Below are 14226 nucleotides of genomic sequence, written 5' to 3' on the forward strand. Positions count from 1 at the left end.
CAAAGTATTGAATAAGTAACAGTTTAGCACAAAATTTTCACCGAGGACCTAAAGTGTGCAATAACACCAGCCTACCACTCTGCTAGGCATATGAAGACAAACATGTTAGATTCCAGCTCTCTCTTATACGTTTAATTTTAAAATACCGAAATAATTTAAACGAAACGTAAATGTTTCGAGGACCCTCGAAATGAGCGAAATTTCGAGAAATTTCGTAAATTTCGTCGAAAGTGAAAACTATGGCTAAGACATCGCCGCGGGCGCCCCGACAAACTTCCTCCTCTACGGCCAACGCGTGAGACAGCTCCGCACTGCTGCACTCGCTCACGCCGGTGCCGGCAGACTCCAGGACCCCTCCGATCATGGCCTCTAAATCGACCCCGGCGAGGTCGAGGTTTGCACGCGGCAGTGGGCCGGAGAGGTGAGGTGCTCCCCACGGACGCCGGCCAAGGCGGCACATGCACGCACCTCTGAATAGGAACGCGGCGGCGAAGATGGATGGATGGAGGCTTTGGACGTGCAGGCTGGTCCTGGTCCTGGTCCTGCATAAAGGCCGGGAAAAAGATGTGGCCTTTGTGCCCTCCGGCAGCTCGGCGCTGAGGCCGATGGACGTAGTTACCTTCACGACGTACGTACGGTTGACATGGACGCCGGCGGGCTCTCTGAGTCGGACGTGGTGACGCAGGATTTGTGTTGCGGCGAGTGAAGATGAAGAAGGGCCCGTCGACCGACGTGGCTGCGAGGACGCGGGAATGGCTTGGTCGGTGGTGTCCGTCGGCGGCACTTGTCATTGGCGCGGCCGTCGATCGACGTGGCTGCATGCGTGGTACTTCTTGTTGGAACTGACGGACGGACTCGGCCGGCCGGGGAAAAAGAGGGATTCATGCGGCGGCGCACTGACCGACGGGAGAGGAAATTGAGAGACGAGGACGCAGCGGTTAGGTGCCACCGGCGATCGATCGTCGCGGGGAGGAGAGGAGAAGCTCTGCTAGCACAGGCGGAGCCGTGGGAGCCTCCGGCGATTCATCAGGTCTCGTGACTGGCGTGGCGTTGCATCTTGTAAGGAAGGAAGGAGGAGAGAGGAGGAGGAACGTCCGCGGTGGAAAAGATGTGGTCTTTGCATGCATGCATGCATGCGCTCCGTCGGTGTGGCAGGCAATCGCGGCGGCGAGGGTGACCGGAGAGGAAGAAGGAGACGAGGTCGGTTATTGCAGATGTGGATTGAGGAGGGAAAAGATGCGGTCTTTGCATACATGCGGCCCGTCCTCCTCCGCATGGGCGCTGCCGGAGAGGCCCACCGGCACCGGGTCGGCGGTGGCGGCAACGAGAGGGCGGGCGGCGAGTCGAATGGAAGCTCCGAGGTGCACGTACGAGCCGCAGCAGATTAATTCGGCTGTATCCCGAAAAAAAAAAACTCTCGGAGACGTTTTTTTTTTACAGAAGGAAAAAAGAAAACAATCGACCTTACGTAGTCGACCATGCAAAAAAAAGAAAAAGAGTCTTTTCTTTCCCGTTCTTCTTCTTCTTCCACAAATACTTGTCTTAACTTAGCATAATAGCTGACCACACATGTCATGTGGTAAAAGAGTCTTTTCTTTAATTAAAAAAGAAAGAAAGAAAGCGGAGCCGTGCCTAACAAACGCGTCGTGCGCAATGAAGTTCCAAAAGGGAAAAAAAAAGTGCACAACAACGCCAAAGACGCGATGCAAGCGAAGAAGAAAAACGGCTATCGATGGAGAGACTCTGCGGATGCGTAAGGTAAGGTACGGAATGATCCTGCGCGATTTGGTGCCGCAGACCGGCTGGCCCATGCATGCATGCATGTCGTGAGGTTGTTACAACAGACTCTTTATTATTACTAGTAAGCTTGCACGTGCAATGCACGTCTCGATTAGTACAAAAACAATATAACGAGCAAATGAAATGATGAGACAATCAATTTTATTATCTGAGAAGCACCTACTCTCAATCATGCACACATAAGTAAACTACAAAACCATGCATTCAAAATCACTAATGTGTAATACTAATTCATCATCCCTGGTAAACTATTAAAAAGATAAACAATTGCTCACAGAACAGACTATGGGTAGGAATATAACATAAATGAATAGATACTGTCCCATCTCCATTGAGATGCCTTCACCAAGATTATGTTCTCTACTTCATCATCTTTATCCTGAGTCATTACTTAAAAGTTATTAAGTTGTTCAACAATCAACACACAATATCAGATATAAATAGTACTCCCTCTATAAAGAAATATAAAAGCGTTCAGATAGTGATCTAAATGCTCTTATATTTCTTTAAGGAGGGAGTACATACTTTCATGGGGAAATAGTAAAAAGAAAATACACTTTTCTAGCAGTCTGAGTACATAGTTGTACTGCCAGGGTAAGAAATTGATAAGATAAAAAAAATCTAATATTACATCATCAGTACATGGAAACCTCATTGGCACACATGAATGCATCCAGAAATGACCCTGGATTGCCATCACACGCCATTAAAACAGCATCGCAGTGTTGCAAAAAGGGTTGCTTGACAACCATTCTATTACTCGAGCTAAAAACCATTTCCAAACACTGAGCAAATCATGTCCTTCTAGAGATAAAAATAGTGCATGTTATCTGATTGTCTTACAGTGAAGAAAGCCATATATCTGACTGTGAGTGTTAGTGAAATCTGTATGATTGTACCATCGAAAATAAAGCCCAGCCATAGTAGAGATGCGATTCCAAATGCAAGGCCCAGGGCAACACTGGTCAAAGAAGATACAGATTAGCATTGGTAGCATGGTTTGGTATCATCTAGTTTGGACTTGTAAATCACATACGCTCCAAGTGAAACTTGTGATAAAAACTTTATTATGGACCCTGCACTGGAAGTTTTTCCGAGAACCGTTCAATAAAAACTGATAGACAACAATAGCAGTCCAGTAGAATGCAAGGTTATTTAGTAAGAATACAGTACAAAATAATCTTATAATTGTACATGGCGCAATTTGGTAACTATGCAATAACCCAATGGTGGGTGTGCGTTGGGTATGTTTCAAAGTTCAGTCGTGGGCAGAATTATCATTGTCGGTTACATTTTCCCGGATCAAATAAATATGAGTTGGCCGTTGCTTCTTCTTAAGAATATGCAAAGTAATTTCATCCACACACATCCCACCCTGCCCCATCCCAAACCCCTCTGGTCTCTTTTTTCCAACATGGTATGATTTATTTTAAATGAAGTGAAAATACACTTGTATTAAATTTCACATACAAGTGTACCAATATAATGTATACTTTTACTTCTTAGTGTGAAGCATACATTCTAAAGCCCAAAGAGACTTGTAATCTGTACACTATGTCAATCATTCCATTTTGATTATCATAATGGAACTGCTCCCAATAAAACACAGGAATGGGCATGCAGACAAGGGGAAAGCACGCATTCCAAAAAAAATATCAAAAGATGAACAATTTGGGAGTCAAAGTAGCATACCTATCGTTCATTAAGGATTCTACTTCGATTATCGTACTGAGCTTTTTGCTTGCGCCTAGGTCTTTTAGAAGAGCAATCATAGTAACATGATCGGCTGCACTGAGCATCCGTCGAACAAGAATGATGTTTTCCAGTTCCAGTCATACGGAAAAGTAAGCTACGACAAATTAGGCATCAGAACATTAAACTGAATTGCCTATGTCCATTATCAATCCAGGCACATCCATACCTTTATAGCAGCGCCAAGCAAAAATGTTGAGATCATCACACCTAGAACAACAAGTAACACCATCTGTACCATGCATTTCTTCTGCAAAGTAAACACTTTAGTATACACTGAATAGTAATATATGCATCTGCGGTGCTACATATCACAGTTGAACACTGGAAGTTGACCATGTAAGTAAATCTGATGGCAACAAGCCAACAATTAATCACAACACCATCCCAACTTAGAGAACCATTTCTTTCCTACGGGCTGCTGAGCGCCATGTTGTGCCCAACCCACTGAATAATTAGTGTCATATGCACCCGAATAGCAAAGCTTAGTGACCTGCTCAATGACATAGCTTGGTGAGAGCTAGAGCAACTTACTTAGTTCTATCTCTCGTTCTCTTTACAACTTTCAGAAAAGTAATCTTGCAACAATGACAATGGTTGGCAGACCTTGTTGCTGCATGCATTTCACAAGTACACAGAGTTCCCGACACTGGCTGCGAGAAAATTGTACGAAGAGTAATCCACATGGTTTAGGTAGAAGCAATCCCACAACAGGTGGGCACAACCAGTACCTAGAAGCATCAATAGGAAAATTGCCATAAGATTTTCCGTACAGTTTTGTAGTATACTTACAAATTATTTTGCCCTGTCCAGCTTTTCACACATTAGTTTCAGATAAGTTGGTCCTAACAAGCCAGTTCATATATTCAGTAGTGCCACAAATTCAGTTTAATGCCTTACCTTGATGGTCCCTTGGAGGATCTACATCCACTCCCTGCTTACTTCTTCATTCTTCTACTGTTTATTCGCTTGAGTTGCACCTCGCTTTTCTTATCCCTATTCAATTACCCAACAGTGAATCAAATGAGTATTTAGGTGAGCCAGACTTACAGAAATTAACTCTGAAACAGAGTATTTGTTTGATGCTGCGGGGTACGTGTGCTCATAAGCTACTATATCAGACGGAGATCTGATTGATTAGCACCAAAAAATTGAAAACGTGAGGATCCCTCCAACTCTACTACTTACCATGGAAGATGATTAATAACACACCAAAAAAATCACCAGATTGATTTGAATTAAAGGTTCACCTGATTGACTTGTGATAGATGATCAGTGCCCTCGACGGTGCCCGTAGGGAGAACTGCAGGAGATCCTCGACGGCCCAGCCAGATGACGACAAGGACGGTGACGACGGCACCTCCTGCGCCGTGGCCGAGACCGGCACCGCCTTGGCGACGATGGCGGCGCTGTCTGGGGAGGTGGTTCAGATGCTCAGTGCGGCTAGGCAAGCCGGAAACAAACGGCGTCATGTCAGTTCTGGGCGTCCCGTCGTCGATCTGGTCGAGAGGAAGGCCGAAAGTCACGAGAGAAGGTCTGGCAGAGCTTGGTCCATGGCCATGGTGTTCTGCAGCACGGGAACGGGGAGAGGGAGAGAGATTAGTGAGGAGAGGGAGAGAGAAGGGAGGAGGAGGGCGCTAGCATGGCTAACAGGCCGAGGAGGTCGGCGGCGGCTCGCCATAGCAAAGGAGGCGGTGACTGGACATCACACATCAGCCGAACGACGGGCGGCGACCGCATCCATGCGGCAGCAACCTAGCGGAGGAGCTATGGATGGCAACGGCGATCGCATCTGTGGGGCAGCGGCCAAGCGGAGGAGCGGTGGCGTGGGGCAGCGGCGGCGGCCGATCGTGTAGGGGTGGGCGAGCGAGGGCGGTGGCGTCTGGGCGAGTGGGTATCGTGCGTGCGAGGGGTGGTTTTCTTATGGATGACTCGATGGAGGCATGCGTTTGATTGTAGTGGCTTAATGCGTGGCTTGCAGCGTTAAACATGAAAGAATTAAGGGTCATTAGATCTTGACGATTGATGGATGTGATTGTTTGGATCTGCCCCTCTCTTCCTTTTATAGTGGTAGTAGATAGTAGATACGATGCGTTTTTTTTTTTTTGAAACTTATACGATGCGTTTATCAGGGTGCGGGACACCCACCACACCACAGTGCAAAATTCACTTCCCTTCCCCCTCCCTTGACCCGAGCGAGGCGAGGCAGGGGAGCGGCGAGCTGCACGAGACCAACTCATGATTGACGGAGCGCCCTGATTCCTCATGGATTTTATATATAACCAGCTAATCTAGCCGCGGATTCCGTTTGTGCGCGTACATGCAGGGGCAAGTGGAGAGAGATGGGTTGGCACGCCACGGGATGGATCTTCCTCAACGCCTTCATCGGGCACGCAGTCAGTACATACATCGCACCTGCATGCTGTCGACGCGCAAATAGTTGCCATGAACTGTTTTTCGTTACGTTGTTCTGGTTGGTACTGGCTCGATCTATGCATGCACGCCTTAGCCAGGGGCGGACGTAGCAAGACCCGCCCGGTGGTGTCACTGGAGACTCGGTCTGGATGACCCCCTAAACTAGATGCAGGCTATTAGTTTAGTGCGTGATACCGCCTATGTCCTGGTCTAGGCCACGTCCAAAACTCCAAACGAGCCACTACGTCCCAGCTTCAGGTTCAGTGATATACTCCCTCCGTCCGGAAATACTTGTCCTAGAAATTGATAAAATGAATGTATCTATAACTAAAATAAGTCTAAATGCAAACATTTCGAGGACAAGTATTTCCGGACGAAGGGAGTACTTAATTTCAGTGGCAGACGACGTGGATCTCAGTGAAGCCAGCACATCGCACTACTCACGCAGCTGGTCGATCTCTCGATGTCCTTTTATGTATGCATGGTGTACTAGCTTATCCCACATTCTCGATTAATTAAAAGTTTGTTAGCTCCTGCACAACATATGCAGTTAAATTTTTATTTTTTTTGCGGGGGAACATATGCAGTTAATTAAACAAGTATTTGAGACGACACTTGTCTTGGGGACACTTGTGGGCACAAGTGAAGCATAAACCTATTGTTTTCTATCCGCAGGATATAGGATTGGGCCTTTCAACTACTCCCTCCGTTCCAAAATAGGTGACCCAATTTTGTACTAAAGTTAGTACAAAGTTGGGTCATCTATTTTGGAACGGAGGGAGTACATATAAGATACAATTGTAACATTATAAACTATACGTACTATATAACGATGCTGTTGAAAGTGTGTTATCTCCACAGCATGCAATTACTATACTATTAATTTGAGCACACTTGTGTTGGGCTACTTCGGGCACAAGTGAAGCACAAACCTATTATTTCAATCCGGGGGTTACAGGCTCCAGCTTTTGAACTGCAGTGATACTATATAAAACTGTGAGACATCGTCAAGTTTTTTTTTATCGGTACCAACAATGCAACTTGTAAATTATCAGTAATTTTGTATGGCGAATCATTCCCCATGCGTCATGCTTTAGTGGAAATATAAATTATAATGATGTTATCTATCAAGTCAACATAGCAACCGGAGACGTGGGCTCCAATGTGTGTGTTCCCTACTTTTGTACTTCCTCTCGAACTCTTAAAGCCTCACAGGTTAATAAAATATCCTAAAGAGTATCTCCTGAGCAAACTTCTGTTAGATGCTTGACCAGCAAATGAGCCCATGATAAGTCAAAGCCGCCATATTATAGTGATTAGTAATGGGGTGCAATTGTTCTCTAGCCAGCTCCACTCTTAAAGCCATGCATGTTAAAAACATCCTAAGTGTATCTCACGAGCAAACTTCTGTTAGATGCTTGACTAGCAAATGAACTCATGATAAGTCAAAGCCACCATATCATGGTCATTATTACGGGGTACAAATGTTCTCTAGCTAGGTCAACACTTAGAGCCATGCATGTTAAAAATCTCCTAAAGAGTATCTCTCATGAGTAAACTTCAGTTAGATGCTTGACCAGCAAATGAACTCGTGATACGTTTAAAAATCGACATATTATAATGATTAGTAATGGAATACAATTGGTCTCTAGCAATGTCTACTCTTAAAGCCATGCATGTTAAAAATCTCGAAAGAGTATCTTATGAGTAAACTTCAGTTAGATGCTTGGCAAAAATATGAACCAAGTCAAGGATGCTATATTATAGTCTATACCTACTAATAAAATAAATAGGTATTCTTAGTCCGTCATGCTATTTTATAGAAAACCCCCTAATGTTTCTTACATTAAACTCATAGTACATATTAAATGTTTTTTAAAATACTCATATCTTCTAAACCGTAACTCCAATTTTAACATGTTATATATGAAATTTGATTAGAAAAATATATAGAATCAAAGTATGATGTTATTTTGCCTGTTAACTATTTGAATAAAAAATACTATCTAGGGTGCAATCTTAATCAACATCGCATTATCCGTCTTTCTTTCATATCGGTACTGATCCGGATTATGAATGAACATCTCAACAAATCAGGATTGGAGATGAAATTAAAGATCACTTGCCCGTTTCTTTGTACGCATTTAAATAGAAGACATGTGGAATCTTGAACATGCGCTTTTGTAGGCAAAAACCATCTTTACTTGGGCCGTAGCTACAAATACTCAGGTTATAGACCATTTTCTATAAATTAAGAGCGCGTGGTATTCTTTTCTCCCGTTACAACGCATGGACCCTTTTGCTAGTGATTAGTAATATATATAGGGTACACTTGTTCTGTAGGTCAACTATGTGTACACATAGTGGTTGGCTGCAAAGAGCTTCGATTAGAGAGAAAATTAAGTACCCCACGAAGCAAAATTGAGACAAAAGTAGTCACTTTCAATCTAATGCATACCTGATTAGAGGGTGAATTGTGTGAACAAAATGTTCGATCACATGAACTACACATCATGTATGTAGGTACGCGGTGCCAATGAGCCTATACTACTATGATCTTCGTGATACAACGCCAGCTTATGCCGTCATCTTTTTGAACATAATTCCGCTGGTCACATTCATTCTCTCGCTCGTCTTCAGGTACCAAATTTCTGTCATTATTCATGTATTCATTCACAATAAACGTCCAAAATCAACTTTTTGATAATCAATAACCACTATTCTATCTTATTTTCGCAAACACGTATGTGATATGCTTGAACATATTAGAATGGAGACATTGCAAATCTTGAGCATAGCTGGATCACTCAAGGTCGTAGGCGTCATACTTTCGGTTGGAGGTACAATGCTCATCAGCCTTTACAAGGGCAAGATACTGCATCTTTGGAAACCCGTTCTGCGCCACATGGGGCAAAACACGACGGAGGTTGCAGGCAATCATCTAAGAGGGGCAATATTCTTGGTAGGCAGCAGCATCACACTTGCTTGCTGGTACCTGATTCAGGTGACCGAGTATGCAATGACTTGTTGCTGCTATCCCTCTTATTTTTTTGTTAAGTCTGTTAAATTATTTATAATTAGGCTAGGGAGACGAGTCCTCTTTGGTCTTACAGCGGGTAGACATGATGAGAGGAGAGGAAAGATAGTCGTGGAGAGATCTACTTGCATGCATGCATTAAGAGGCTAAAGAGGTGACATCATCATAATTGTTGGTAAAATGAATCTTCAAACTATTTTATCTCCCTAAACGTGCCAAAAAATTGAGATCGGTCTTCATTGTCAGCTTTAATTTGTATTAATAAGAGACTCAAAACTAGATCATATATGGGTATGTTCCAACGATATATTTTTCCCTAGTTAGCATCCACTAACTATGAAGTTACCACCGTACTAGTACCATTACAACCTTTTAAGTGTACTCAGCCTGAACTTTGGTTCTAGATGTGTTCTTCATTCACCATGCTTTTAATTAGTTGATGTAATCAGTGTGCATCTAGTAAATCCAATTATTATTTTTCATGTATATAACTAGCAATGCTTTTATTTGCATGTTATGAATGAGTTGACGATGATCTTGTTGCATGCAAGGAGAACTTCGACACCAGATTGGGACGACTAGAACATTCATTTTCTATCTTCATATATTGTTTTTATTAGTTCAAATTATTTGAAATACTTTCATTATCTTCATGCAGTCAAAGGTTATGAAGGTGTATCCATACAAATACTGGTCGTCCATGGTGACATGTTTGGTTGGAGGATTTCAAACAGCACTAGTTGGAATAATATTGAGTAGGGACAAAAGTGCATGGAAGCTAGGATGGGATCTCAACCTTCTGACCATCTTCTACTCTGTGAGTCAGTGGGTCTAACAAATATCCAAAAAACATATTACAATCTGAGACATATTTGAAGCTAAGCAACACAAAATTTCTTTGAAACAATTCTGCCAAAATTAACAAAATCACTAGTAAATGAAAACCCTTTATGGAAAATTATTCACTAGGAAATCAACATGGAAATTATTTGATGTAGGGGGCACTTGCAACGGCTGGGAAATATAGCTTGAACTCATGGGTCGTCGCCAAGCGAGACCCAGCATATCCTCCAATGTTCAGCCCATTGTCAGTGGTATTCACTGTTTTGTTGGACTCCATCTTTATATGCGACGAGATTACGACAGGAAGGTTTGTCCCTTTTCGCTTCTTCTCCCTCTTCACCCCGTGCCATCTTTTTGATTCAAGTAAAAGGTTTTACTTTTTTATAATTACTATAGTTGGGCAAAAAGGGATTGAACTGTTCATCTTTTTCTACATGTGCAGCTTGTTCGGCACAACAGTGGTGATTGCTGGGCTCTACATTTTCCTATCAGCAAAATCAAAAGAAGTGCGGGACAAATAGATCTTGCCAGCAGAAAGCAAAGTTCTTGTAGCCGCAGAAGCTGCAAATTTTATACATGTATACAAGAATATTATTATTTTAATTCTTATGTAAGAGACAGGATGATAGGTTTTTTCTCGTAAAACCCCAACGTCCAGTTTCACTATGACCTGGATAACGGAGCAAAAAGAAACCAACATCCATGTACCACAATGAGCTGGAAATAGCACTTAACTAGCAGTGTATTCTTAATCCATCTACTTTTAGTCCATTTTTTAAATTGTCTTGCATGTGCACGTATGATCACAGGGATGACATGAAATATGAGTTGGGGTTAATGTTTTTTACTTGTTTGTGGTATGCATTCTTAGCACAGAAAAGTACAAGTTTGGCCTCATTGTCTTGCATCAACTTTAATAAAGGTGCTTGTGTGTATTGCAATGACGCATAGACCATGCTCTAATCACTTCTCGGAAGTAGAAAAATGTACAAAAGCTTCTTAGGCTCTGATGTGGAATGGATTCATTGGTCTCCTATGATTTACACATGTCCTCGTGATTATCGTTCTTGTTCCTCGTGGTCTACAGCCTACAGGCAGAATCCGAGCTCCATGACCCGCAATAAGCTCACACCACCCCTGGCAAGCAATGGCAAGCCACCGCCATCATCTACAAGAGGTCCCCGCGCCGCCTCGCCTACACCACTTTTCGTTGATCTTGTCACTGCGCCCCACCACCACCCATGCCATCGAAGGAGAGCAGGCCCTTAGTCCGACACCACACACGGAGGGGCCGGAACACAACGCCACGTGGAACCACGTCCCCGCCAACTAGAGAAGCCCCACTCCACCTGCCGCAGAATGACATTCACCACCACCGACCGGGCCCAACCGTGCTCAGTGCACCACTACCGCCACCGTGCCGAGTGCACATCCATTTCTGGGTCGTAACACTGCCTCCCTGTCCTACATCTCATGTGTTCGCACACCCATCGCCGGGAGCCCCGCCAGATCCCACACCCCCACACCGCGCAGCCATCCCACACTAGCAAGATCCTGAGTAGGGGAAGAAGGAGAAGAGACCCACTGCCGCTAGCTCCACACGGGCTTCGCCCCGCGAACGCTCTCCGGCGGTGGCAAGGAGGGGGCGGCCGAGAGAGGAGGAGGAGCCTCGGCGGCGGAACAAGGTCTCCCGTGACACGCGCGGGGTGCATCATGGGAGCAAGATTTTTTGTTTTGTTTTGTTCGGGAGAGCATTTTCCCCGTCCCTCTCCAAGTAGCAAAATTTAGCGCTTATTTATGTTTGTCAAGAAAATATTGGAGCCAGTGTAATATATGTTTTGCCAGATAATATTGACAAAAAAATGGCGTGGATATCAAGTTTCCTGTTGAACATACGTACTCATATCACAACCAGTTTTCTGTAGCTCTTCCTTTTCTTTTCTGTGAAAAGAGTAGTGTAAATCATTCTCCCTGGAATCATTCCCCTAACTACTCCCTCCGCTCCTAAATATTTGTCTTTCTATACATTTCAAACAAACTATCACATACGGATGTATGTAGACATATTTTAAAGTGTAGATTCATTCATTTTGCTTCGTATATAGTCATTTGTTGAAATATCTAGAAAGACAAATATTTAGGAACGGAGGGAGTAGTTCATAAGAGGAGAGAAGCACTCTTTTTTTCAAAGGAGGGGACGACCCTCGGCCACTGCATTGTCGTCGTGGATCCGGCGGTAGCAGCTCCCTGGTCTGGATCTGGAGATGTAGTGCTGGCCATGCATCCCCTCTCCCTCTGGTGGAGTCAGGTCCGGTTGTGCCTATGGTGGCATTGGGGAGTATTCAGGTGGAAGCTTTGTGCTTCGAGGCCAACGATGGTGATGCCTGTGGGTGTCACTTACCCCTTGGAGTGTCGCTATGGGTTTCCTCTTCGTGTCTGCATACCGGTTTAAAACCTTAGCCCTTTGTTTTGGGCTCGGCTGCGATGGCACTTTGTGTCGTTACCCTATTCAGGGCATCATCACGGAACTCGGATGCCACCGGGTTGCATTGCTTCGACGTCTCCGGGCTTGCCTTGATCCTGGTGTGAAGCTTCTTAGGCTCTGATGTGGATTTGATTCATTGGTCTCCTATCATTTACACATGTCCTCATGATTATCGTTCTTGTTCCTCGTGATCTACATGCAGGATCCGAGCTTCACGACCCACAACAAGAGGGTAGACGCTTGCCTTCTCCGGTGATTGCTTGGTATGTTCGATGCGTCGGAGTCAGGTGGTTTTCCAAGGCAGCGTGGTTCAGTTCCGGTTCGGTAGTCTAGGTCACCTTATGTTTGGTATAGTGACATGTTTTCATATTCCGCTTCGGGTTAGTGGTATTCTTGTCGTTTTGCTCGGTTATTGTTTTTTATCTTTTGACTTAACAAATTGGCTCTTTTCTTTAACACAGTACAATCATAGTTGATCATAAATACGTACATACACCCAGGGGCGTAGCCAGGCCTCAGGCTACCTGGGCCGTGGCCTGGGGCGTGGTGGTGAAAACGTTCGTTGACTGTAGCTACAGTCGCGTACTGTAGCTACAGTAAACACTGTAGCAACAAAGATGGCCCGGGGCGTGTAGATATTCTGGCTACGGCACTGCATACACCCAATTCTATGAACCTACGCACAACCTATCCCTATAAGCACATCCAAGATATTGAGATCGATGTCACAACATCTTGAGATTGATAAGGTGGTAGTGGAAAGGAACTTCTCCCATTGAATTAATTTCGTCAGAAAGACTAAAATAAATCTAGAAAAATACGAGCTCAAGTATATAAATTAAGGGTCTGTCTAAGCATCAGTCGACTGAGACTAAAGTCTCAGTCGGATGACATCATCCAGTTTATAGCCCAGCCCATCTTATTCCCTCGTCCAGTCTTTGCTGGGCCGGCCCTTGTGTTTGTCTTCTATTATTGTTCGTTCTTTTGGACCAGCGTTCTTCTAATGCCATGTGATTTTCTGGGCGCTGCTTGTTGTCTAGCTTTCCTGTGTCTAGTCTCTAGTGTGTGACGCTAGTTCTTTGTATGATTTTCCTGTGTCTAGTTTTTGTTCTCTTATTTTGCGTGTTGTCTAGTTTTTTGTTCTATTTCCTGGGTTTTCTGATTTAATTTCTCCTGTTTTTTGTTCAATGTTTTTATTTAGATTTCATTTTCAGTTACATGTTCACCAAAAAAGGAAGCATTTTTTTGCTTTCGTGGTTATACTTTAGAAAAAAGTGTTTGTACATTTCAAAATATCCATTGTGCGTTGATAAAATTATTGTGTAATTAAAAATGTTCAAATAGATTTAAAAATATTCACCATATAATTTAAAATATAAAAATGCATTTTGAAAATGTTCAATGTGCATTTGAAAAAATAATGAAGGTGTAGGGAGCGGCTAGTTGCTAGTACTTGTATCCCTTGCAGTTATAGTTGAGATATGGTGTGCAATAATTTTATCATAAAAAACTGGCAGAACAACACTAAGTTGTGGTCGTGTTGAAAAACTGCAGTTGCGGTCGGGTGCGACACGTGCAGTTGCATGCCTAGTGTCGGACATGCAACTGGCCCGACCCCTCTCCCGGCACCCCATCCGAGAAAACAAAGGTCCAGTTGCAACCATGTTGGGGGACATGCAGTTGCGGTCGAGTGCAGCACTGGTAGTTGTGGGGCTGTTTGTCGGGCTTGCAACTGGCACGCTCCCTCTACAGGCGACCCCTCCGACGGAACAAAAAAACTCCAGTTGCGGTCGGGTTACATGATATGTAGTTACAGTCGGTGCGACACTTGCAGTTACATTCCTAGTGTCAGACATGCAATTGGCCCGCCCCCTCTCCCACCGCCCCCTCCTAC

General features: G+C 44.1%; 1 protein-coding gene across 1 annotated transcript; it reads left to right on the forward strand.

The window, feature by feature from the left end:
- The first annotated feature begins 4820 nt into the window (after nt 1–4820).
- Nucleotides 4821–10368, forward strand: LOC119315679 (WAT1-related protein At5g64700-like). The gene is made up of 7 exons (XM_037590207.1): nt 4821–4999; nt 5879–5941; nt 8491–8607; nt 8737–8971; nt 9663–9821; nt 10003–10154; nt 10290–10368. The coding sequence occupies exons 1-7, from the start codon at nt 4821–4823 to the stop codon at nt 10366–10368; spliced, it is 984 nt and encodes a 327-aa protein (XP_037446104.1).
- The last annotated feature ends 3858 nt before the right edge of the window (nt 10369–14226 follow it).

This window comes from Triticum dicoccoides, chromosome 6A, assembly GCF_002162155.2.
Source record: "Triticum dicoccoides isolate Atlit2015 ecotype Zavitan chromosome 6A, WEW_v2.0, whole genome shotgun sequence".
Classification (NCBI taxonomy): Eukaryota; Viridiplantae; Streptophyta; class Magnoliopsida; order Poales; family Poaceae; genus Triticum; species Triticum dicoccoides.